The 26331-nt window shown below is 41.2% G+C and overlaps 1 protein-coding gene across 1 annotated transcript; it reads left to right on the top strand.

The window, feature by feature from the left end:
* The first annotated feature begins 1292 nt into the window (after nt 1-1292).
* Nucleotides 1293-23368, top strand: si:dkey-175m17.7. The gene is made up of 4 exons (XM_034606056.1): nt 1293-1696; nt 18185-20298; nt 20716-21018; nt 22044-23368. The coding sequence occupies exons 2-4, from the start codon at nt 18201-18203 to the stop codon at nt 22307-22309; spliced, it is 2667 nt and encodes an 888-aa protein (XP_034461947.1). The 5' UTR covers nt 1293-1696; nt 18185-18200; the 3' UTR covers nt 22310-23368.
* The last annotated feature ends 2963 nt before the right edge of the window (nt 23369-26331 follow it).

The following is a 26331-nucleotide window of genomic DNA, read 5'->3' as shown; positions in this document are numbered from 1 at the left end:
GAGTTTGATACGTTTCTGGTGGTTATAAGAGGGTGGATATTGAATTGATATTCACCAGGGGGTCAGATTTACAGCTCAACGTGAAACTAATGTTGCCTCATGTTTGCTGGATGTGGAAATAAGCAGCTGTTTTCTAGCATGTTCACCAGAACCAGGAGATGATGTCAGAGTTACAGTTTGTTGCACTGCCTCCAAGTGGCCAAGAAAAAAATGTTAACCCAGGTTTAACCATAACCAACTAACACTACTTGACTAAAGGGCTAGTTTGACATGTCCTAAACTACCTAAGACGTCAGAAAAGCATTTTGAAATCCAACACTGCTGCTCTTTCTGTGACTCACAATTAAAAGCTCTGTTGAACAAAACAGGTCAGGACAAGATAAAGTTCTTGAGTGGACGTTAAATACTTTTAGCTACAGACAATGGATTATAATTACAATTATTGTTGTTGTTATTACTATCATTATTATTATTATTATTATTGACTTGCATTTGTAGAGCACTTTTCACAACAGCAGTTATAGGCCGCTATAATTTTATGTCAACAATAGTAACATTCCAAATCAAATACAGCAAATGATGTAATACAAAAATACAATAAATGAAATGATAAAACAACATTTAAAATTAATATCAATTGAGAAGGATAAAATAAACACAAATAGTTAATTTTCAAGTGTTTTCAAGAAAACGATTCCATACATGAGTATTACTGTAAGAATATAACAATGTAATATATAATAGGTCTTTGTAAATTAGGGACAATTTATCTGCAGAGCAACATTTGGTATGCGCATTTTGGCAAAAACGATACCAATAATTAATAATCAAAGATCATAACAACACTGTCAACACATTTACTTCAACAATGCAGTTGTTTTGTTTTGTCATATATACATGAATCTATTAATAGATATTTTTATGAAAGCTCATCTGGCTCCAACCACTGGAGTGACTCTGCTATTACGCAGCACGTGTGGTCAATAGTGAATAGTCATAGATACTTACAGTAAACATGACGGTACTCAGTGACGGCTCATGCAAACTATACGTTGTTCTTCATCAGCCCCCCCCCCCCCCCCCCCCCCCCCCCCCCCCCCCCCCCCCCCCCCCCCCCCCCCCCCCCCCCCCCCCCCCCCCCCCCCCCCCCCCCCCCCCCCCTCTCCCACCGGCTCCGCACGTGCTGCGTGCTCGCCCCTGTGCCCCTCCGTCCCGTGCGTCTCGCCATTGGTCTGGGATGATGTCATCATGCACAGCGGAGACAAAAGAGCCCCCCCCCGCTCACCCCCACCCCCTGTCAGTGTGTCCTCACACACACGCACCGCGGCTCGGAGTGACACACGCTTCAGACGTGACGCCAGCTGAGTCAGCCAAGCACCTTCTCATCACATCTACTTATTTCTCTCGCTTTGTTTTTTTTTGTTGTTTTGTTTTTTAACCCGGCAGAGCTGTGCATGTCAAGTCTCTTTTCGTTTTTTTATTTATCACTGTTATAATAATTCCATGTACATATAAATCCCGTGTTTTGAAATCCATGGAGAGAGGAGCAGGCGGGGAAGGTGGTGTTACACATCTGGATGGAACCAACGCGGCGGGTCCTGCAGCTCGGGCCACTACAGACATGAGGATTTCTCCTTCTTCTTCTCTTTGTGTGGCGCACAGACCATGATCACGGCACGGGACTGTCGCTCTTGATGTAAGTGATCTTTCTTATTTACTAACGTTACTTCTGGTGGTGGTCGGCCTGCAGCCTCTCAGCCCCCCCATCAGCAGCTTCAGCTTATATACAGAGTCAAACATATATATCTTATCATGTCTTGGAGCTATTCATGTGTTTCTGATCTGCTGTCAAATTGATGCCACATATTTTAAAAAAACAAACCGTGCATGTTATTCGCCGCTGGATGTCAGCAGTCAGTGTTCGCCGCGGTGAGTGCAGGCTGGTATTTGTAGAGGTAAATAAGTGCAGACGTGTGAAGGTGTCAGGGACAACACACGAAGCTGAACTTGAACACAGTGAGTGAGTGGGGGTCCCGGCCTGGGGTCTCGGGCCCTGCAGCCCACATCTGCTCTTATTTCTGGGTTCAAAGGCTTAAATGCGATCAGAGATACGGAGAAATTAAGCAGTGCGCCATCTAGCGACCCCATGAACAGGAACTTGACGATTTTCTGCAGAGTGTAGCCCCAATTAACAAACAATACAGGGCAGGGACGTGCACACACATTTTGAGGGGCCATTGCTGGAACCTAAAAAAGGCATCACCCCCCCATGCTATGGAAAGTTAACACATTAGTCCAGATCGGTTTCCTGTAAACTATTTGCACGGCTAGGTCATCTATCATCTATCTGAATGCAAACCACAATATTTAAACTTTGAAAATAAATTCTTCTTTGCGATTTAATTTGGCCAAAATTTAGCAACTATTGGGCTTCTCATAATTATGCAGCCACAATACAAATACAACTTATTTTAAGCAGAAGGGCAGCTCAGGGTAAACGGGCAGTTGCCCAGGTCACTTTAGCTCTATGCTGTGCACGTCCATGATGCAGTGGGAGAATGTAAACACGATATCTGGTCCATCTGCATGTGGTGGGGCTGATGAGAGGCAGAGCAGCAGAGATGTGCAGCAGCCAGTGATTTATTGACACACAGTTCATTGTCGAAGTGCACTCACCCAGCAGAAACAAAGGGCATTGTGGGTATAAGGATGTGCCTGTGTGGATTGGCAGACATGAAGGAGGAGCCAAGCTGGCTGATGAGAGTGATTTGGAAGGCTTCTTCTGGAAATCAAACATACTGGGTGTTTACAGTGGAAACTCCTTCAACCACCTCCCATACAGGAATAAACACAACATAAAGGGGATAATTACACGTTCCACAGCCAGTGTCATCTACATGGTGTCATGTGGACTGTAGGTAAAACCACCAGATATATAAAGACTCATAGTAGTATCGGGAACAAGATAACATCCTGCATAGTGGCTGTAGACATTTCTAAGGCAAAACACAACATCTCTACACTTAGTGCATGTGCAGAGGGGAGATATTAACATACGCCCTTAAAATATCATATATACAATGGGCACTCTGGCCCCAAAACTTTGGTATGAGACCATTCATGTGATTTGACTTCCTCCATCATGACTGAGTTCTCTATTGATAACATGTTTTTTTCTAGATATTTCTCAATACATCCCACTGAATGTTGATCTATGGTGTTACTCCATATTTTAACATATAACTACACCGAGACGAGCCTAATAGTTTTTCATTATGACCAGCGTTCGATGTGTCATGAATCATATACGTAGGTTTATATTTGACACTATTTTTCTATGCATTTATTATGATATCTATGATATGTATATATTCTGTGTTGGTGATACATCACGTTATTCATTCAAAGTGGATTGTGGGTATTTAATATGGCGACTCTGTTTCTTTATCAGAAGTCGGAGAAAGAGCCTTGTGCTCCAAACGTCACTGGCAAATAAATCCTTTAACAGGAGCTTTAGGTGTATGGATTTTCTCTTTTTCAAACGTTTTACAGTTGAAGCTTACTCTTTTATTTTCTCAACAAGTAGTGGTAGGGTGAGGCAGGCAGGTTGCAAACACTGCAGTGCATTTGCAGGAAGACTCTGTGTTGGGACAATGTGGATCACAGTGATCATCCAGCTCAGGAGCTAAGGAGGTTATGTTTTCTGTTGTTGGTTTGTTTGTATGTATGGATTACCATGAAACTTGGTGGTAGGTTGTGATGGTTAGGGAAGAACCATTTAGATTTTGGTGCAGATCCAGTTCTGAAGCGGATCCAGGAATTGTTTTCCCTCTTTCTTTAACGTTGCAAAATAGGATGTATTTCAACCTTTTTCCTTGATTTCTTAGAGAATAATTCTTAGGTCTTGATGAAAAATGTTTAGGGGACTGATATTTGTACATTTTGGTTCAGATGCCCCCAAAAATCAGGATCTAAGGAATTTAAATGTGACTTCATAAGACTGTTGGGCCTTGGAGGAGGAATGTAGTCTTATGAGTGACATTCCAGTTGAGGCTGCCTTTAGTTCACTTAATTCATGAATTAATTTTATTTGTTTAGCGTTTATTTTTTTTGTTAACACAAAAAACTTATCAAATAATTTTAAAAAAGGACAGACTAAATATAAAATGCAATGCAATGTTTTTTACTTACGGTTTAATGCAACAACCTGTTTACAATTAAACAAAGAGATTTTACAGGAGGAGGAGATATTAACACTGAAAATATTAATGAGATATTTCTTTGAGATTACTGTCATTAAGGATTTTGCATTAGCATCCGCAAGTAACTTTTCAATCAACAGATTGAAATAATCTCGAGATTACTCTAGTTTAGTCTTTGGAAAATAGTTTAAAATGTCCATCACGATGCATGATCACATTTTCATTGTTTGGTTTAGTCCAAAAGTTCCAAAAGCAAACAATTTATTTTTGTTTACGATGGTGTAAGACAAGGGGGAGCAGAAGCTCTTCACATTGAGAACTGACCAAACTTTTTGCTTGGAAACTGGATGGGCGAATAGCTTCAGCTCTGGTTTGTACCCGTTTGTCTCAGTGCTCCGGTTTATTCTGTCAGTCCCAAGACTCAAAGGTCAGGAAAGCAGTAACTGAAAACTGCCCACAGTTTCAACTGCTTGTTTTGACTGGAGACTCATTCTGGTTCCCTGCTCATTTCCCAGTGCATGCTGGGATAGTCTCTTGCCCCACATTACTGTGGCTGCATCCAAAATCACTCCCTACTTATATCACATATCACATATCACATATATTATATACACATATTCATATATACTTTTGGAAATATTATGCTTTTTTGACAAGAAATGTACAGTACACATTCTGCTAACACCCACAATGCTTTGCTTTGCATTGTATGGTTGCAAAACTATCATTGTGCAACTCTGCACCTGTCCAAGATGATGAGACATACTGTCTGAAATCTCAACACTCTGCTCATCAAAAACAAGTTAACTGTTTATTGTTTGTAAAATAGAGCTGAAGAAAATCTGCTGATTCATCAATTAGTTGATTGATTGAAAAATAATTGCAACTCTTTAAAGTGTGGGTCACGTATATATCTCCTGGACCCTGGGAAACTCTGATGACCGTATGCTGACATTTTGTAAAGTGCACAGTTAAGATGAATCAATAAAGGAAAAGGTCAGTAGTGGCTGCGACAGAGAAGTGAATGAGTGATCTTAGGAGCTGCTTCTGAAAAAAAGAGCATGAATTACTTGTGGATTGTATGATAGGAGTTACAGACATAATATGCAACAATACCTTTGTTCAAATGTATAAAAACAGCTGTGTAAAACATCAATATTTTGTTGACTTGTGTACTTACATTAGCTGCATAACATGAATTAAACTTTAATACATGAGCTCATATCATGTCAGGTAGATTTCCGTCGTCCACCACTAAGACAACAGCTCTGATGATCCCTCACTGCTTCTCGACATCATCAAACTGGGTATTTTGCCATTGTTTTTATTGCGAGATCCCGTGTGGCTGAAGTTACATATTGCACATTTAAGTTCTAGGTTAGAAAGTTATTTGTCAACCATATTAAAAAATGTAAAATATGAGATTTAAAAACCTCAGTTTCCCACACTGGAATTTTAAGTATAGCTTACAAATTAGTGTAATCTGCATATGTGAACGTATACAAATTAATCTAACTGAACAAAGGAGACCAATGTCATTTTACATTATAACTTTTTGTATTACATCTCATAATAAGAAGACTTCATATAAAAACTTTTAGTAGTTGACTGCACAATAACCCAACTACACCTTAAAGGATAAAATATGAGATCAGACAATAAAATGTGTGACTAGTCTTTCTTACATTGCAGAGTTGTTGTTCGACAACAGCGTTGAAAATCTCCCATGCACCATTAATAATAATGATTTTATCAAGCATCCATCCCTCTGAATGTTGATGCCGCAGGCCGGCTATGAGGCTGAGGGAGATGCTGTGACAGTGTGTGCGTGTGTGTGTGTGTGGGGGGGGGTCCTGCGTCGTCGTTTTCATGCACACTCATACTTTCTTTGAGGGTTCTTCTTGGAGGACATAAAGATTGTCTGGCTTAATTTCCAGAGGGGAAACAGATAAAGACAGTCGTTAACGCAGTGGAACTCGCCGATATGGCCGTTTGTTTATCATTTTGAGAAACTCCTGACAGATAGATAGTTTTTGTTTGTTGTTTTTCTGAGGGCAAAGATCTGCAGGAGACACAATCGTCAGAGGACACATTGAACCTGCAATTAACACCGAGGAGCCTGGAGCTGAGTTTGTTTGAATCAACTGGTTCCTCTCAGGCTGAGGTGACATCTTAGTTCCATCTTAGTCTCCTCCCCTGGTTCAAATGAAAATAGACTGAAACAAACACGGATCAATTACTGCACAACACACTCACACAAAAGCTTTAAGTGGGCATGTTACTAATTTATCTGAATGACTGTATTTGTCATGCCTGTCTGTCCTTTTGACACGTTGAAGGTCCAGTGTGTGAGACAGCTGCTCTGTGGGGTGATGCTGCGTATACACAGAAATAACCATTACATTAAAGAAATCATTCTTTACAGATTTTAATATTCATTCAAACCATATTTCTTCTTTATTTATCTTGACGTAGCAGAGGACTCAAATCCCAGCAAACCACAAAAAGCTTTTTTCCAAGCTGCTTTTCTCACTTTCTATTCTTAGAGTTCTATTTTAAGAATTAAGTCATTTTTTTCATTTCTTATTAAACTGCACAGAAGTGAATCTCCCATCTCATTATTTTGACATTACAATGGGTCTTGAGTTTGGCTGCCATAGCTCTTTTTTATAGTTGTCAGTGTGCTGATTAGTGGAGTTAAATATAAAAGATTAAGCATATAATGTTTCTATAATAACAACAAAAATAATAATAATAATAATAATAATTAAATCCAATTAAAAACCAGGCATTTAAAAGCTTTTCCATAAAAATACGTTTTAAGCAATGGTTTAAAACAGATAAATTGCTGGTATATCTAATCTCCTCAATTAAGGAATAAAATCCTTGTCACCCTTAGTTACCAGCCTTGATTTAGGAACACCTGGCAAGCATTGGTTGGAAGATTGTAGATTATGGCTTGGAGCATATGGGAAATAGTAGCTCCATAATAAAATAACATGTCAGTGAATTCTGTGGCACCCTGAGGAATTATTGCTCTGCAGCCGAAGCACCACCAATCCATTTTTCAACTCTTAAATAATAAAATAAAAGCCACCACTGTGGATGTGTGAGGATTATCCTGCTGCAGTGTGTCCAAAAAGCCAGGTATTCCTCTCAGTGTGAAATCAGTTAGACTGAACGTGGAGTCGCTGAATGCTTCCTATCACGCTGCTCACTGATTGGCCCGGTTTGTGCTGCTGCTTCCATCACTTTCTGTCGGCCGACGGTGGAGATGAGGTGATGTAATTATTTTGACTTCCCCCTCAGTAGCCTGTGGTGGTTTGGAGCTCTGATGATGAGACGCCGAAACAACGCCGATTCGAGTGAAGAACACATTTAGCAAAAGGCTAACACTGATTAGCAGTTAAAATGGAGATCTAATGGCGTTCCCAAGTGCTTTATTACTGCAGTGCTACGACGTGGAATCTGAATCAGTCCGGATCACTCAAACAACAGGAGCAGTATCTCAGACGTGCGGAGGCGTCACATTAAACACTTGGTCAATGACGTGTGTGTCATTCTTGAACCCTTATCATGCCAATGTTGACAAAGCACACATTCATTTGTGCATGTGAGTCACATACAGCCGAGTTGAGAGTCATTTCTTTTGTCCTGAGTAAAGCTTACATCATTAGCTGTGTGGCTTAAGCCTGATTAGAGAGTGAGTCATAATGATTTAAGCCCTCATGGCTCAGTTCATTTCTCAGGTGGCAATTCCCTTTTACAATCCAGACCTTTTTTGTCTAACTTAATTTGCTCCTTTGTTTTCCTCGTCCCACTGCACAACGTAATGTAAGTTTGTGTTTTCCTGTGACGATGCTTAAAGTTTCTCGCAACAACACCTCACTTTGGTAAATAATTAACACTGCTACCTCGTAATGTACGCCTGGAGAATCCTATGAATTCAATGGCTAAACTCTTTTGATAGATGAGGCTCACATTAATTTCCCTATATTTGTTTGTGATCAGCTTGAAATCATTTGAAATCTGTTGTGACGTGTTCATGTCATGTTTAGTTCGAGGCAGTTTATGGAAACACCAAAGATGTAAACTTGTAAAGACGAGAATGTCACTCAGTGGAGCCCGTACCTCGTCCACGGCCCAACAGTCATCTTAGATTCAATCAAGATGCACCAAATTTCACACAAAATCCTGGATCTGATCCGGATCTGCACCCAAATGTAACGAAACAAACAAACAGACAGGAATGAAAGCACAACCTCTTCGGCGGTGTACATGCTGTGACCGCTTTCTGCTATGAGCAAACGTTTCTCTCGTGAAAGAAAAGAGCCACTTCCCACATAGATGTTAATATCGAGAGATCAAACTCATTCACACGTCTGCAGCGAGGCAGAAATATCATCAAGGTTATCAGCATTTAAACATTCCAACATTTTTTGGCATCAAACTTAAACAAGCCAAACACTCTCTCTGTTTTATTGCTCAATCCTGAAAATACATTTGGCTGAGCACCAATGCATTGCAGTTTGCCAGTGAAGCTGGAGTCACAGCATCCAGCTTGTCACTGCAGCAGAACGGCTTGTAGGTGGGGAACAGCAGCAGAGGGTGAAGCGCCTCCTGCCCCTCACAAGTATGATATGAATGATAATGACTGTGAGAGAGACCTGCACACGAGGCTGCTTGAATAAGACGTTTTAACCCCAAATGGCTTTGACTCACTCAGTTACCAACAGTGAGGATGTAATGAGAAGGAACCAGGTACTAATGTGTGTCAGTGGGTTAATGTCAAGTCTTTCAGAATTCAGTTGAATCGGCTTTATACATAAAGTTTAAACATTCAAAACAGTTACAACTGCAGCTCTCTAATGAATGTGGTTACAAAGCTTTGGGCCATTTAAACCCTCAAATACTATTAAGATCTAAAGCATGTATTTTAGTACCTCCATTAAGGAATTAAGCAGGAATAAAACACTGAAACCAAAGATTTCTACGAAACTTGGTCAAAGGATGTGGTGTGGGTCAGGGAGGAACCCATTAAATTTTGGTGTGGATCCAGGATATTTGTATATCTGATTTCTCGGATGAGGGTGTAATTTGGGGCAGCTTGATTGGGCCACAGCGGAGGGGTGCGTACTACTGAGTGCCGTTCCAGTTGTATTCTGTTGTGTGTGTTCATTTTGTGTAAGTCCTGCTTGCCTCGTACATATCATTCCCTTAAACATGCCTGATTTTTTCCCACCAAGAACAATGCATTTTCCTATCCTACGATAAAGGGGAACATTTTGAAAAACGCTCAAAATATTAAATAAAGGGAGAAGAAATTTCTGAATCTGCCCCCTGTTCAGGATCTGCATCTTTCAGGAAATCTTTGAAAACTACACTTATTCACTGTCTTGCCAAGAGTCATAAAGAAAACTGATACCTCCCTCATGTCTGCCTGTTGAACATGAAACTAGATCTTAGCTTTGAGTCTGGAAACAGGGGGGAAGCAACAAGGTTCTGTTCAAACTGATACTGGCATTGATCTTCTCATGTCACAAGCTTTTTCTTTTTCTTTAACATCACATTTCATCCGTTTCTTGTGTGGTTTCATGTGTTGGAATTTCAGGGTTTGTGCTGCCTTCACAGAGGCATTGTGTAACGGCATCATTCAACCCAAGCAATGAAGTAACAATTTGTCATAATTTACCAGTTTTCACACACATTTATAGGTGTATTTAGATTCCACCACTACTTTGCTGCGGGTAAGATCACAGTGGTGGAGGCCAGTGACATGACATGACCGGAGACACGGTTAACATCATGCAGCACCTGTTCCTCTCTCAGCGGAGCCGCTCGGTGACCCCCGTCACTTCGCTGCCAGTGTAACTCAGTCAACACACTTTGTTACTCTCGAAACAGCGGCTCTGCAGGAACCTGTTCAGTGTAGTTGTTAAGATCAGCATCAGTCTGTGTGTGGATCTATTATCTCCGCCAACTCTTTGACAGTCAGTGTTGTTTGGTACATTTTCATATACATCCCACTGTTTTTCTCATGTGACCAGTGCCCATAGCTCTTTCTTCCATGTGTCTGTTTGGTTTAGTGTGTAAACGACTATATAAAGAGAGCAGCTGATCATTTTGTGCCAGCTCACAAGCAAAAAACGTGGATATGTGGATTGTCCTCGAACAGAAACGTCCTGCTCATCACCCTCTGGAAACAAGTGACTCAGATGACTAATTTATTTCTGCCATCCGTTATCTCGAAACAGACGTTTTTTTCCCCCTCCACGATGGAAAAAAACAACCTTCCTTTATCATGCAGCAGCAGAGGAATAACTCCTAACTCAAGCAATTTTACAAGCCAGTAATTGAACAGCGCTTCCTCGTGTTATTGCCTGGGTTTTGCTGCGGCGTGTCCATTCTGCTGTGTGGGTGTTCGGCTGTCAGGTGCCTTTTGATGAAGGAGCCGCATAAAGCTGAGTCGGAGCGAGAGAGGGGATCACCATCAATCTTGTACAGCCAGAAAACCATCTGCTCCCAAAAACAGAACCCCCCCCCCCCCCTCATTTAACAGCTTGTCCCCAAAAACAGTCACTGCACCACCTCTACAGCTGGAGATGGACCGGGCACCCCATAATAAAGCCTATACAGTATCTCCACTCTGACTCATAGGATGCAGTGACATTCATCAAACGAGTACAGTCTCCACTATCTACTGTATATGAAGCCCCGTCATTTCATGCCCTTTAGTAGAGTGGATGTTATTTTTACGTCTCTTTTCATGACAAAATGTATTAACCTTCATAAATAATATAATACAGAAATAGTAAAATAGTAAAGCAATGTAATGGTGGAGGTTTTGGGCAGCATGGTTGTGCAGATGATTGACTCACAGCAAGGTTTTTTGTACCTATTAATACTGTTGTGTAGATCACGTGTTTTTGTTTACAGTCCATCAATACCAATGTTGGCCCTTATATTCAAAAACGTGTGTATGGCATCACTTTTTTGATATTTGTATTATTTATTTATTTTCTTCCATTTTTACATCTGCCACGTGTTAGAAACGTAATAAACATGCCCACTCGCTCGCAGTGAATTCTGTGGTAGATCTCCTGCTGTTTTCTCACATTGGCTCGTTCGGACATTCTCAGGAGTTTTTACTTAGAAGCTGGCGGAAGAAACTTTGGAGAAAATCTTTGGAGAGTCTCTCACTCGCACATTTGCGCCCTCCCATACAGCCCATCCAGATAATGTCCGGAGTTCAGTGCATGTCTTAAAGTAGCTTAACCAGTAGCTTACCACCCTGTGACATGCTGGCGACCTGTCCAGGATGTCGGAGTGACTCAAGCCCCCCCCCCCGCCACCCTCAAAAGCATAGATATGGACAGATGCAGGGTTTCCTCAGGTGTTGGAGAGAAAGTGTTAAGTCATGTCGAGGATTATTAGCATGTGCACCATCCTCCTCTCTCCTCTCCTGCCTGTGACCAAAAAGCTTTTATCTTTATTCTGATCGTGGGTTAGCGAGCGGAGGGAGGGCGTCATGATCTCCCCCGTAGGCTCAACTAAAACTAAGTGGCTCCTTTTTTCCTCTTCTTCTTCTTTTTTAAAACATTTCCTTTCATCATTACACTTTCATGAGCTCGAATTCAGGAGCAGCAACTGCGATTGCAAAGCTTAGCATAAGTTAGCCTTTTCCCTTATATATTAATACAGCCATGATCATGTGCATACATTTGCATTTGGCTCCCCTCTGCTTAATCCATCCTGCAGCACTTGTTTATTCAGCCTTATATGAGATGCAACATGTCCAAAGTTTTTAAAATAGGATCCTCGGTAGCTGCTATGCCTCAGTTCCTCTGAAAGGTGCACATAACTTATTCACAGTTTACTGTCAACCTCTGGAGTCATATCCCTGGTAGATATATTATGCAATCTCACACTGTGATATGAGTTGCCTAATATATAGTATGCTGCTATTGTGCACTCGGCACTTCGCTGTCATTCTCACACTGGGGTGAGCTATCTCTGAAGTATCAGCACGCATAGGTTTGGTTATTATATAATATGATTTTTGCTCAGTTGTAGCCTGGCTGTAATCAACAATGTTACACGTTTTACACAGTTTAATATTGGCGATCCTCTAATGGCAGTAGTCGGTCAAATAGATCAAATTTTCCTATGGGTTTCTTTCTTATCCTTATTCAAGAGCGTGGTCTTTCAGTTTGGAGAGTAGAATTTCACATTCAGATTTGGTCTTGCTTTCACTCCAATACCCTGCGCTCGCACTCGGATAACCCCTGCTTTGGCTTGGATTTGCTTAGCTTGTGCTCAGCCTGTGCACTTGCAGTCACATATTTTGTTGCTTGGACAGGTTTCCTGCGCTCCAGCTTCAGCTCCTCTACTTGCGGTTCTCCTTCATATGTTATCACTACACCTGGCATTCTATTGCTTGGGGAATTATGCCCCAAAAAAATCCCGAGCCGAAGAGAAAATCCAAGAGCAGAGGACGAATCCGAGAGCAGACGTTTCATGCATGCACAGAAGCAGCTTGAGTGCAAGAAGAGGAGGTGAAGCTGGAGGGCAGGAAATCTGAGTGCAAGCGCTCAGTTTGAACACAAGCAGGGAAAATCGAAGCACAAGCTGGGGTATCAGTGTTGATGACCACTCACAGCGTTTTACAGTAAAGTTTTGCCTTTCACCCATTCACACACACACATTCATACAGTGCATCTATATGTGCAGCACTATTAGAATGGTACGGGGGCAATTTGGAGTTCAGTATCTTGCCTGAGGACACTGGAATGGGGAAGACTGGGATCGAACCACTGACCCTCTGCTTAGAGGGCGACCCGCTCTATTTCTAAGTCCTGCTCTCAAACTGAAAGAGAACATGCTTAAAAACATGCCTATTTTCTAAGGTACCTACCCAGTCAAACAAGTGTTTTTATTGTTGTTACTTCACTGTGCAGATTGATACACGAGCAGAGTGTGAGGGCTGTTTTTTATCTCATCAGCTGAAGGGGCTCTGTCCCGCTCTACCTCTTCAGCCACAGCAGCTCGGTGATGTAGAAATTTGAGACATTCATTAAACTGAGGACAGACGTCTGCCTTGCAATTAAACTTCTAAAACGAACACTATACAATTTTTTGTGATAGAGGGAATAGATACAATTTTTAAGATTCTTTAACGAGGCCATTGGCCTTTTTCTTTTTCGAAGAGTACTTATATTTGACTTAAAACATGTCCAGTAAAAATTCCGTGGTCAGCAATGATCCTGTGCCTTTGTCTCTATGTGCTGTTGGCATTCAGTGACACTGCTCTCTGTTGGGCTGTCAGAGTTTTCAGATTGGCTGCCACCTCTGATGCTAACTAGGATCTGGCAACTGCGGCTATTAACAAGGGAGCGATAATGAAAAGCTGTCAAATCACAAACTGAAAAGAACAAGTCTTTGATCATCGAACAAGCCTGTTCTCTTTGTGCACTTTGTTCTGTTTGGCTGTAGCCTCCAAATGAGGCAGATTGAGACGGCTCCCGTTTGAAAGACAATTACTATCTACGCACACAACAGCACTCACCATGTACTGTATGTTGGCGGAGCAGGAAGCTTACAGACTTTTATCAGATTCCATTGAATGTGTGAGGAAGACTGATTACTTAGGGCCCACCAACTGGATTTCACATAAATAACACAAATTCAATTACGATTTCAGCTAACCTTCTAATCAACAGTACTTTTACCTTTAGCTGTTTTACCTTTTTTTAATTGTCTTCTAAAATTGCTTTTTTTTATCAAGTGGTCAGCAATAAGTGAAAAAGGGTTTGTGAAACTACTTATTTAATCTTAACAAAAATGGCATGGTGCACATACCTCCCGCCAAGGGCCCAACAGTCAATATCAATTCAATCAAGCTGCACCAAACTGCTACATACTGTTTAGTTATCAGTTACCTAAATGTGTCTGAAGAGTTATTCTCTGTGTTAAAATTTAAAATCTATCTCACAATGTTAAAGAAAGTGATAACAAAGCCTGGATCTTCCCCCTGATCTGGATCCACACTAAAATGTGATGTGTTCCTCCCTGATTCCTACCATATGCTTCCACCATGTAATGGTGTAATGTAATCTTGCTTATAAACAAAGAGATGAACCGGGGACAGGGGTGAAAACATAACTTCCCTGGTGTAGGTTACTACTTAATACTACTATGGCTGCTGATGTTGAGCAAATCAAGTCACATAAACAAGAAATACTCAAGTAAACTACAAATTACTCAAGATTTCACCAAAGTTAAGTATCTAAGTAAATGTACCAAAAGTAATCGGTAAAGAACTCCCCAAACCTAAAGGGAAATACACACAGAGACAACACTAGAAACTACAATGTCAACTCAGTAGAGCACACACCTCTACCAATGCCAACAGACCCCTCACAATGCACCAAATTGTACCCAAATATAGATGGAAGTTCCCTAAATACCCCTGATTTGTTTCATCTCATATAATGAATCTCACATGTAGTGTAATTTTTTTTGCATATTGCATATATGTAAACATTCAAAATGATGTATGTTGCACACAAAGAATCTGTTATTTTCAGTGTAACTGGCCCGTTAGATGATCAGCCTTTTTACTTTAGGGGATGATCTTTTATTTATTTCATTTTTAAGTGAAATTCCGAGAGGCATCCCTGGTACACTTTGTATTCTCCATCTCTCGCTTGTCTGCGGGAGCCGTAACAATGAGTGAGTGAAAAGGCCACTCGCCTGCAGTTTACAGTGTGTGAGGGAAAAGTGATCAGAGTGATGGTGACTGCCACCATGACAAAACTGGGTCAATGTAACCCCCACCCCCTCCACCACAGGCAAGGCTGAAAAAGGAAAAAGAAAAAAAAAAAGATGAGGACGCCATCGTCGGACTCTGTGCGTGGATATAAGCACGGGGACACGGGAGCATGGTTTGCTCTCTCTATGGGTCAGTAACTGTGTTCTGTTGGGACTGAAGGCATCCCCAGATTAGTGTGACATATCCCTTCCTCCCCTGTAGTCTGTGGTTTTTACAGTGTCATGTTAAAATCTGTCCCCCCTGTATTTTTCTTTATAACCAGTGTTGTCCTCAGTATCTGTTCCACCTAGTCTCCCTTATTTTGGTCTTCTTCTCCCTGAGAGATTCTTGTGGCTCACAGGGTTTTAAGCATAAAATAAACATTCACCCTAACAAACACTGTAAAGAGGCGATATGTGATGTACCACCTGCAAAAGCACTCACTCCACAAACATTTTCTCGCTTTACATCTGGTATATAGCCATGCAGATAGATTGTGCTTTGCCTTCATCTGAGTGGTTTCCACTGGAACTCTTCTTTGGTAGGAAGCTGTTCCAATAGATAATGCACCGTTAAAAGTTGTTATTAAACTGTTGTGAGCACCACAAACCAACATTTGGGAATAAAGCTGAAAGTATCTGCATGGCTTGACACCATAATATGAACTGACCCTTTATTTTTAGACTACAGTCAGTCATAATATTGTAACCATCCAAGGTAGATTTACCACAAGCTACGAGATTATGATACAATGGTATATGCTGCTGTAAATTCAAGAACAAGCTGGAAGTCATTAGAAAGAAGTCATTTATAATGGTTTATGGGATGTGTAGTTCCTCCTTCCTCCAATCTTAAATGTTCAGTGTTCTTTCCAATACTTTTTTTTAATTCATCATTGATTCATGTTGTAGCTGATCGGCCTGGTTACAGACTTTTTATACAGACATTTTACAAGGATTTAAAGAAACGTCAATAGAGAAAATGAATGTGAAATTTACTTCCAGAACCAGAGCCGTCACTGTTAGGCTCTATCTCTCTTGTTTTGAAGGGATTTCGTCAAAGTATTGGACAATAACATTTTGAGCTGATAATAAAAGACATTTTACCCAAAACCTCATAGTGGTGCTAGGTGCTAGCTCTTGAGACATGTGCTGCAAGCACTGCTAGAAAATGTGCGCTTTTGAAATGTGAAGTGCACATTTTCAGAGATGTGCTTCTTTCAAGACTTGCCAGTATGTATAAACTTTACAAGTTAAGCAATAAATGGAATATGAAGCTGAGATACCAATATCCTCTACATCTTAAAGAGCTAAACAGACTGTAGGGGAGAACTGGGTCAGATGAGTCACTTTTTTACATTGATTTTACTGCAAAACAGAAGTGTATTTGTTTCAAACAATATATACTATATATATACCTCCGGTTGTTGTGTATCCATGGAAATAAAAAAAAAGTCATCTAATTATTATGGTTTCAGAACAACGACCCATCAAAAAAAGTTGGTCCTTTTGCTCGATTTACCCCATCGGTATGATCAGTTTAAAGCTGTGCTTTCAATCATATAGGCTACTAACATTAGCATGCTAAAATGTGCCCTGGCCTGTGTAGCCACTCCTATAGCCAGTGTGACAAAAAGTAAATGAAAGGACTTCATCAACCAAACAACTCCTGGGTGCATCACATGTCTCAGATTGATTTAATTAAATAGTCTGTGTATCAGAGGGTGGATTTTCACTTTAACCACAATAATATTTCATCCTTATATTGGAGAGCAGCCCTAATAAATCTTTTGAATTATTGTAGTCATTGTACCATCCTGTTATTAAAACCATTAATCATAAAGGGAATTTAATGATACAAAAAGAATCTTCGATATGTATGTAATCACAACATGCATATTAACAAATGACACCCAGTGTATCTCTTTTAGCTGTGTCATGGTGAGAAAGCCTTCTCTCCAGCTCAGTTGTATGGTTGTGTGCGTGGTGACCTTCTGTTTATACCATGGCCTGGACAAATGCTCATTTAAATTGGCCCAAAGGAGTCGGTTAATTTAGTTTATACCAGAGGCAGGATGAACAGGCTGGAGCGCTGCAGGGAGGGAGGGTTTCATTTCAGAATATCTAATGGCTCTCCAGTATTACACAACCTTTAAAGTGAAGAATCCCAATGAGCCATTAGATAACTGGGAGAGCCGGATGAAGCCGTGCAAAAAAAAAAATATATAAAATATATATATATTGATAGGAAAAGTATGCACAGTACATATATTAAGTCTTGACCAGGCCTGACTTATTATTTCATGTGACTAAATGTATCTTGTTAAGAATGAGGATTCTTCGGGGGGTTGAAGGTTGTTGCAGCTCTCATGAAGCAGCTTTTGAGAAGCCACCGTGCCATCGGGATTAGCTGGGATCATTTGCTGGGATCATTTGCAGAGGTGTACACTCTTGCACCTTCAGATTTTGAATTTTACAGACTAATGTAATGATATTACTGGGAAACAGTTTCAAATTTAGTTCATAATGAATGTCAACCTCCCGTTATAACAGATATGCATTTGATGGCTGGCAAGGTGCCCTGGTATAAGCAGGTAACCGACTGTGAGTTGTATGTTTAATAATGGATTCAGCAGATGTGATAACAACAGTTTTATCCATTCAAATCAAACATGCACCTCAGTGGGTATTATCTTTAATGTCTCCTTTCATTTCCAGCAAATGTCAAAGGAAATACATCATGTGTGACACCTTAATGGTCAAAACAGAGATGTAACAATATAAGTTGTGTTTGTTTTTATATGTTTTGGTTTGCAAAAGAAACTTCACTTGTAAAAAATATGCAAAAGATAAAAATCTTTTGTTGTTGTCTGTGGTTTTGGGGCTTTACATTTCACAAATAGTTGTTTTTAAATTTAATTAGTCAACAGAATATTGTAAAATACTGGATCAAAAGTGGAAAAAAATATGCTCGCAATTCCAGTTTGTGAATCCACTGCGTCTGTAAATATTTCATAGCTGCAGGGCAATTTTCATAATTTTACATTAATATGTTCTGGTTGTGTCTGAACTGATGGAATGTAAAGTCTGCCCCACATTTTCAGTGCTTGTTTAAATTACAGTCCTTTTCTGACAAATCTCTTTCTGTCTCTCTCTCCCTCTTCAATGGACAGCTTTGCATAAACCCAGATGCCTCCCCTCCCTCTTGACGAGCGCATAGTGGTCATTCAGCGCCCTAAAAACTTAGTCTTGTGCGAGAATTCCCCACAAACCATCCCGCAGCATTCCTCTCAAATATCAGCCTCTTCTAATGGACGAGTCGCCCACCCTACTCACCTCCACCCTTCACAGTCACATTTCTATTCACCAGCCTGTAAATCTCTGACTCTGGAATGCAAACGCAGATCTTCCCGTGTGCAGAAATCGAAGAACGACCAGCCTGTTCTACCAACGGGGGTGAGACACAACCCTAGCCACTGCCATAGCAATGGCACAGTAACACTCGGCCCACGGCTTCCCTCCCACACACATACTATTGATATCAGGGTGACTGTGGACAAAAAAGGACGAGGAGGAGGATTCAGCAACTCGTTAGGCCGCAGCGGTAGTGTAAAAGGTGGCAGAGGGAAATGTGTTTCTTCACAGTTGGATCAAGGACAATGTGAGCAAAAAAGTGGAACCACAGGGAGGCCAGTTGGAGCTGAAACAAAGTCACAGCGAGGTCGCCATAGTCAGCTGTCAACTTCCCCTGGAGGGGTCCTGCAGTTCGTCCCCGCTCAGGCACAGCAGCATAGGTTCAGGGGTGACAAGGAGAAGGAAAACAGTAGGTTTCCTAAAAGAAGCGACCAAGAATTTCCTTCTGTAGGTCACAAGAAAAATTCCAAACTGGGAACTGTTCAACAAAGCCATAATAGTCATAGTCAACCCTACCACCATAACTCCGTCCCTGTGCCCCATGCTGCCATCCTAAACTCCAACTATCCCACATCCCCTCCCTCCCAACCCACCAATGTCCCAGTATTGTTTCAGCAACTCAGCCAGCCACACCTATCCCGCTCCAAGGATCACCGTCCCCACATTCTTCATGGTCTGCCCCTCTCCCCGTGCTCCTCCCATGCCGGAGGGTTCCCCAGCCCAGACCACACCTGCACCATTGACTGCACCCACCCATTCAGTTGCGGCTGCTGGAGGTTGGTAAGATGCAGAGGGTGTAAGGCAAACTCTGCTAACTGCCAAGGAGGGGGAGGAAGCTCTTCCACCTCATTTTCCTGTGCTCACAATGTTGGAGCAGTGAAGAGAGGAGGCAAAGATATGGGTCTGAGAAATCTGGGTGGGTGTCTCTCCACTGCCTCGACCTCCAACACCTCCTCTTCAAACAGCACTGTGTCTGACTGCCGAGCAAGCCTGTTCAAACCTCTCCGCTGTGCCTCCTGCTCTGGTGAGGCCAGAAACTTTGAAAGTCCTGCTATCCTTCGGAAAAAACTGGTAGGGGGATGCCTGCCATGCACCCCTCTGTCCTCCTCAGCCCCTCTGCGGGCAATACAGAGCTGTGTCACGGGTTGCAACCCCAAAGCCTCTCAAACAGGTAGTTCCACCTGCAGTTACTGCAGCAGCGACCCCATAGTGGTCACATTCAACCCTCGTCGAGGAAAACCCCCGGGAAGAGGCATCGGTGCGGCACATCCGACGGGTATGTTCCAAGCCGATGATGATGACTACAGCGTGCGTACTATCTGGCCTGAAGAACTGGCCAAGAAGATGACCCATTCTAAAGCCCAAAAGAATCAATGTGCTGGAATGGGAGCAGGGGTAGCGAAGACCTGTGCAAGTCAGGCCCAGAATGGCAGTAATGGAACAGGCCTTGTCCTCTTGGACTGTCAAAACCTCCAAGAATATGGGCAGTCTCAGCATACAGACCATGCTGGCCGTCGGCGGCTTCAGCAGGGAAGAATGGCTGCCCTTGATTTTATGGGCCGCAGGTCAGGATCTGGCTATGACGAAGGCTGGAACTCACTGCAGAGACTTTTGAATAAAGCAGAAGATGGAGGAATGGACAATGGTCAGGAGCAAGATGGAGATGCGGCATATCCTCGTTCCCCTTCTCCCAGCTCTGTCTCCCCGCCTTCGCCTGTGTCCTTTTCGCCTCCACCGTCTGCCCCGAGCACACTCATCAAACCACAACCCTGGCAGAGAGACAGAGAGGGAGGACACTCTCTGCCGACAGCTCAGTCCCTTCACCTAGCCCTGAACTCCCTGAACAGAGAGCAAGATGAGGAGAACAGCAGAAGTAAGAATCTCTTAAAATGCACGTGTGCAAGTGGTAAAAAAAAACACCACAGGGAAACAATGGCTGCAGATTGTTAAATCCTAAAGCTGGGTCATATTGGGTTGAATGCTGTTTAGCAGTATTGTTCCATCAAAGAATCCCTATTGGTTTCAACTTTATCCTGAGCCAATTCCCGTAAACCAGTTGTTTCAGGTTTAGCTGAAAGCTACAAAATAAGCAAAAGTCTTCATTGCCACATGTTTTATAGCAAACAAATATTGCTAATTAGCTTCCAGACTAATATGACTTAGTGTGATTTAGTGATTTCAATAAAGGTTTAGCTAGGCCAGATTCTGTCCCCTATATACCTTTTCAAGTATCCTTCTGGTCTTTTCATGATCTGTAGCTACACTTTCTCTCTGTCTTGTCTTCTTCCAGTGCACCTTTCTCTGCCACTCTCTTCGTCATTGCCGGCATGTCTGTCCGATGAGAGTTTGATGACTCCTGACGCGGAGAACGCTGTGGTCAGTCCCATCCTGCCCTTCCTGTTTCTGGGGAACGAGAGAGACGCTCAAGACCTGGACCTGCTGGTGCGCCTCAACATCGGCTACGTGGTGAACGTGACCACTCACCTTCCCCTCTACCACGTCAACTCTGGACTGCGCTACAAAAGGCTGCCAGCCACCGACAACAGCAAGCAAAACCTTCGACAGTACTTTGAGGAGGTTTTTGAATTCATTGGTGAGAGTCCCATCTGCTGATATATTCTTATACATGGACAGTTAGAAGACACCTACTGTGAATTCACATATTTGAGTACATAGTTGGCTGGGTGTTTATTGTTGAAGACGAAATTGACATACTCTTCACACCTAAAACATTGGTGATATGTTTCCCTGTTTTTTCATGTGCCAATAACTTGTAAAAGACCCATTTTTAAAGACACACTTTTCTCCATATTGTTGCAAGTTCCTTCATGTGTTGGAGTAAAACAAACTCTGTGTTTCTTTTGGAATCAAGATGATTTTTATTGACTGATGCTTACTTTGTGTCAGAGGATATTTGTCATAAAGCTGAGCATTTCTAAACTTTTCTCTGTAGTGTAGCTGTGTTCTTATAGAGTCTGTCACGCACAGTGGGCGAAGCCAGGTCTCATTCAGAATTATCTGTAGCTGTCACTGTCCTAGTTTTTTTTGAATCCATATATGTCAATGCACTGTTAGTAACACATTACAGTAATGTGATTGTTTTTCAGTAATGATTTGGGATTACAAATTGAAATTCAGTAATTGCAATACAGTTAGTTAAGTCCCACTGTGTTGCTTTGACATTTTGAGTGTCAGCTTGTTTACTGTGTCGGGAGTTTAATGAAGAGTTGATATCAATTTTCTGTGCACTTGGTGAAGAGAGCAGTCCAGGAAATGTTGGCACAGCAGCAGGAAGTGTGGGGAGGAGGCTTGCCTCTACCAAAAGAGGAGAAATGCAACATCTCGTAACTCCACAGTGTATTTAGATGTTTGTGGCTGCTTGCTGGACACCGGTAGCTTTTCATGCATGAGGTGATGTGTCTACATTCAGGAATCAGCTGGTTTGTGCTCAGATTTGATACCTTGTTCACAGGCCTTTACAAAATGTATGTTATTTGTCAGTTCTAATGACTGGGATGCTGTTTTATATTCAGAGCTGCTCACAGCTCGCCAGCCTGCAACATTTTTCACTGCCTGAATACACCCATCGCTCATCTGTTCTGTTGTTCTCATCCACAGAGGAGGCATATCAGAGTGGACAGGGAGTGTTGGTGCACTGCCAGGCCGGCGTCTCTCGTTCTGCAACCATTGTCATCGCCTACCTTATGAAGCACACCCTCATGACAATGACAGATGCCTACAAATACGTGCGGAGCCGTCGCCCCGTGGTGTCCCCGAATCTGAACTTCATGGGCCAGCTGTTGGAGTTCGAGAGGGACCTCAACTCTGGGGTGACCCCTCGCATCCTGATGCCTAAACTGAGTGGTGTGGAGACGCAGGTGTGAGACAAGGATAAGGGTTAGGAGCACATGGGGATGCCGCTGACGAGAGATTATGGTGGCATGAGAGAAAGAGAGTGGCACACTGGAGAGAGAAATGGTACAACTGGAAAATGTTGGCGCGTTGTGCACTTTTAACGCGGCGAAACATAAGACTGGAGGCTTGTTTTGTTAAAGTCGTAACTCTTCATCATTCAGTATACTGTTTATGTGCCAATATTTTGTATAGATCCAACATCACTCTCAGATATCTGTTTTATCTCTGATGCCTCTTCCTTTGTGTTCCCATCACTTACATTCCCACAGAGAAACAGTTGCCATCAAGAACAAATGCATGCAGGACGTGAACACATACAAGGAAAGCTGCTAACGTCTAACTTCAGCCACTCAGATATCTCCATCACATGTAGCAACACACAGGCCATTACGATGCACTATATTCCCTGTGCATTCCCTGTGCATTTCCTTCACAGGGAGGAGAATTTGTTACGCAGACCTCAGTCACTGTTTTTGCTCAATATCATCATGTCTATTGGTGAATTTCCTGTTTCCTGAAAACTGTGCAATTGAGTAGCATGGGCCTAGTAGGGATGTGAGCAGCATTAACCTGGGAAACGTATTGCAAAAGAGACAAACAGCTCATTGGAATGTCTTAGTTTATTTCAGTGAAAGAGCCAGTGTATAAGCAAAGAAAAAGTATCACAAGTCAGTAATAATGCTGTGTACTCTCATGAGTGAGTAGCTCACAGGTTAATACACTGATACAAGCTCAACTAAGACATATTAAGAGCCGATCTGTAGTTTTTTTTTACACTGTATTTCAGCATAGGTGTGTGTCAGCAGGTATTGTCCTGCTATTATAATGTGCTTTAAGACAATAGACCTTCTCCAACTGTGCACTATTTCTTCCAAGGTTAATCATTCAAAAGATGCATTATTTTTATTATTTTTTTATGATGTAAAAAGTTAATTCATGCATGAAAACAGAGCCTGTTATGTTGCACAGAGAGGGATTGCTTCAAATTTCAATACAGCACATGCTAGTTTGGTTTATTGGATAAAAAAAGCAAAGAGGCAACATTTAACATCCTTCTCAACCTGACTGATCATGAACAAAGAGCCAAACTATTCATTTTGTGTTGTGGTGAAAAACTGTGTGAAACTACAAGCTTGTATTTTTTTTAACTTTCAATTTCTGATCTGTACTGGCATCTATTGTTTTAACAAATTAATTTTTTACACAATCTTACTTTAAAGCATGAGTTCCCTTGAAGCCAAATCTACTTTATTTATTATTTGAATTCCTTTGTGTGTGAAACAACAGTTCACGGTGTTTGGTTAAGATTAGATTAAGATCAGCTGTTCTTTTGCCTTATCGTCCTCACTCAAGTTCTTAATTGTCTCCCTCTTGACTATGCATTATATATTTTTCATTAGTGTGAAGGCTTTAGTTTAATTACAGAACTTTTCTCGATTCACTGTGAACTTTTCCTCTGTATTGTTAAGGTTTAAGATCTCTTCCTTTCACATTAAATAAGAGTTATAGGCCCGGAAAAATGTGCCCGTGCACATTAACTTCTGTTCCCCTCTGATCTGGGCTGACAATGATGTGATATAATCTGCAGTATGTCCACCTTTGACTTGCAGGATGTTGAAAGTACCACAGCTTCCATATAATATCAGTTCATTCATTTTAAAGAAAAGAAGAGTTTTCCAATCTGTTTGCTAAGGATGGAAGTCATTTTGCACATTTTCTGCCACAAACATTTTGTGATGGCACGCTGTTAATATATGCAGTGATGTGAACATTTGCAAAAAGAAAAATAATTTTGTCGAGCATTACTTAAAAAATGTAATCTTATATGACCTAGGTGTAAGAACAGATTCATGATTGACCTTGTTCTCTAGGTCCTGTAAAAACACTTGAAGTAAATGTCTGTGCAGACTGACCGGGACACACCCATGCACACTGGAAGTCCAGGGCTTTGGAACACAGCTATTATTATTGATTATATTGATTTTATATAGATTCAAAAGTGTGACCATACAAACTCAAACAAATCCAAACTAGAGTGTGACAGAATGTAAATGTCACTCCTGAGTTAAGAGTTCACAAACTTTAGTTTTTTTTATTATTGTAATATTGGAACTTACAATGAAGTATGACGGCCATTTTGAAGGACAGCAATCCTGAGATTTTGAGAATACTTTCATTATATTACGAGAATAAAGATGTAATTCAATGAGAAAAATCTCATTATATTATGAGGACAAAGAAAAAAAAGGAAATAAGCAGCAAGGAGAACTCGTACTTGCCAGAGTTCCACTCCTTCTGCATTCTAAGCCTTGATGGGCAGTCTCATTAATTCTAGAGAAAACGTCTTTGAACAACACCCAGATGTAACCAAGACGATATCCAGTCAACCGCTTTCAAACATTTCCTCCTCAACTAAAGAGGCAGTTTCCTCCAAGTCCTGTGTGGTTCTTTCTTCACAATACACACAGTTTCTTACACAATCTTTTCAAAGTCCTGATATTTATGATAATGTGGTGCTGATCATTCAAAGATTAAATATTTTCTCATTTGTAAAACTTATACTGAAGTATAACTTAACAAGATGCTCCACATTCCTCATTTTAAAGCAGGCAACAGCCTGATCTTCTGATATTCCTCCTCTAAAATGACACAAAGCTTAACATTGTGACTTTATTCTCACAATAGTACAATTTTTATTCTCATAATATTGTAATCTTATTCTCATAAGGTTATGATTTTATTCTTGTGGCATTAAAACTTTATTCTCAAGGTTTTCTTCCCCTTTAATTGTCTTGCCCCAGTTGCCCTTTTCCCATATTTAATCTTGTGATTGAAAAAATGGAAATTCTTTCTAAAACCAAAATGCCTTCAGTTTAGCCTTGTGTAATTTGGTCCTTTGGTGTAATACGACCCTGTGAAATGATGCTGACTTTTGCTTGTTGGATTTATTTTCTGGCTAAGTGACTTTGATAAAGGCTATATATTTTTCTACAGTCAAACATCCTCATCATGTTGGGTATATACGCACATATATATCTGTGTATTTGCCATTTTCTACATGAATCTTTCTTTTATATTTAAACAGATCAACATCTTCCACCTCCGCAGTGACAGCGTGGATCCTCTGCTGTGTTTTTGAGTTGCAGTATTGCACTTGTTGTCAGACCTCAGTAAAGATGACTCAACAAACCATATTCCTGTTTTTACCTCTCGCCTGCGTTACAGCTGGAGAGACATTAAACCAAACAAGCCGTTCCCTCGTCCGGTCTCTCCAGCTCAGCTCACAGTGGGTGTAGTGTTAAAACCTTTGAACAGGGCCTGTTGCTATTGCTCCTTGATTTTTTTATACGGACTTTATATGCAAAATGGCTGTGGAGGCAGTTTCTTGACTTCCACACGGTATGGACTTGCTGTGCAGCCGAGTCGATGCTGACCTCAGATGTTCGTACTCGAGAGACACATCGAAGGAATACCGAACGTTTTCTCTTTCATTTATATGAACTGAAGGGTCAGTGTCTCTGTGAGTGTCGGTGTGTGTTCCAATCTTTTGTTTGTGTTGAAAAGAGGAACGTCGTTACTGTGTGTATGATAGCGTTTTGAGAACTGTATATCCATGCCTATTGCTTATTTGTGGGAACTGAATTATTCCTGTTTGTATTTTATCGTTCATTTTTAAACATTGTGTTATTTCCTGCACCAAATACTGAATTTAAGGACTCATAGGGATGATGATGATGATTTAAGACAAAAGCAGATCACCTCCTCTCTTCTAATGGGGGTAAGAACTCTTCAGGTACGACTATCATAGTAATACTGTGCTGTTTGATCCCACTATCCAGAAACTCATGTTATCTAACCTCTTCTTGTCGCCCGCTCCCTTTTCATAATGGATTGTTTCTCTTGAGCAAATGTAATATTTTCATATTGTAGTAACTGGTTCTTGTATCTAGACAAATGTTTCTAACTTCATGTACTGACTATAATCTTCATA

Source organism: Hippoglossus hippoglossus, chromosome 14 (genome assembly GCF_009819705.1).
Source record: "Hippoglossus hippoglossus isolate fHipHip1 chromosome 14, fHipHip1.pri, whole genome shotgun sequence".
Classification (NCBI taxonomy): Eukaryota; Metazoa; Chordata; class Actinopteri; order Pleuronectiformes; family Pleuronectidae; genus Hippoglossus; species Hippoglossus hippoglossus.
The sequence above is the reverse complement of the archived record's forward strand: the minus strand, read 5'-3'. Positions and strand labels throughout refer to the sequence as shown.

Coding starts and splice junctions, on each gene's coding strand:
- si:dkey-175m17.7 (XM_034606056.1), top strand. CDS start 18,201: ATGCCTCCCCTCCCTCTTGACGAGCGCATAGTGGTCATTCAGCGCCCT. Junction 20,299..20,715: donor AGATGAGGAGAACAGCAGAA/GTAAGAATCTCT, acceptor GTCTTCTTCCAG/TGCACCTTTCTCTGCCACTC. Junction 21,019..22,043: donor GGAGGTTTTTGAATTCATTG/GTGAGAGTCCCA, acceptor TCTCATCCACAG/AGGAGGCATATCAGAGTGGA.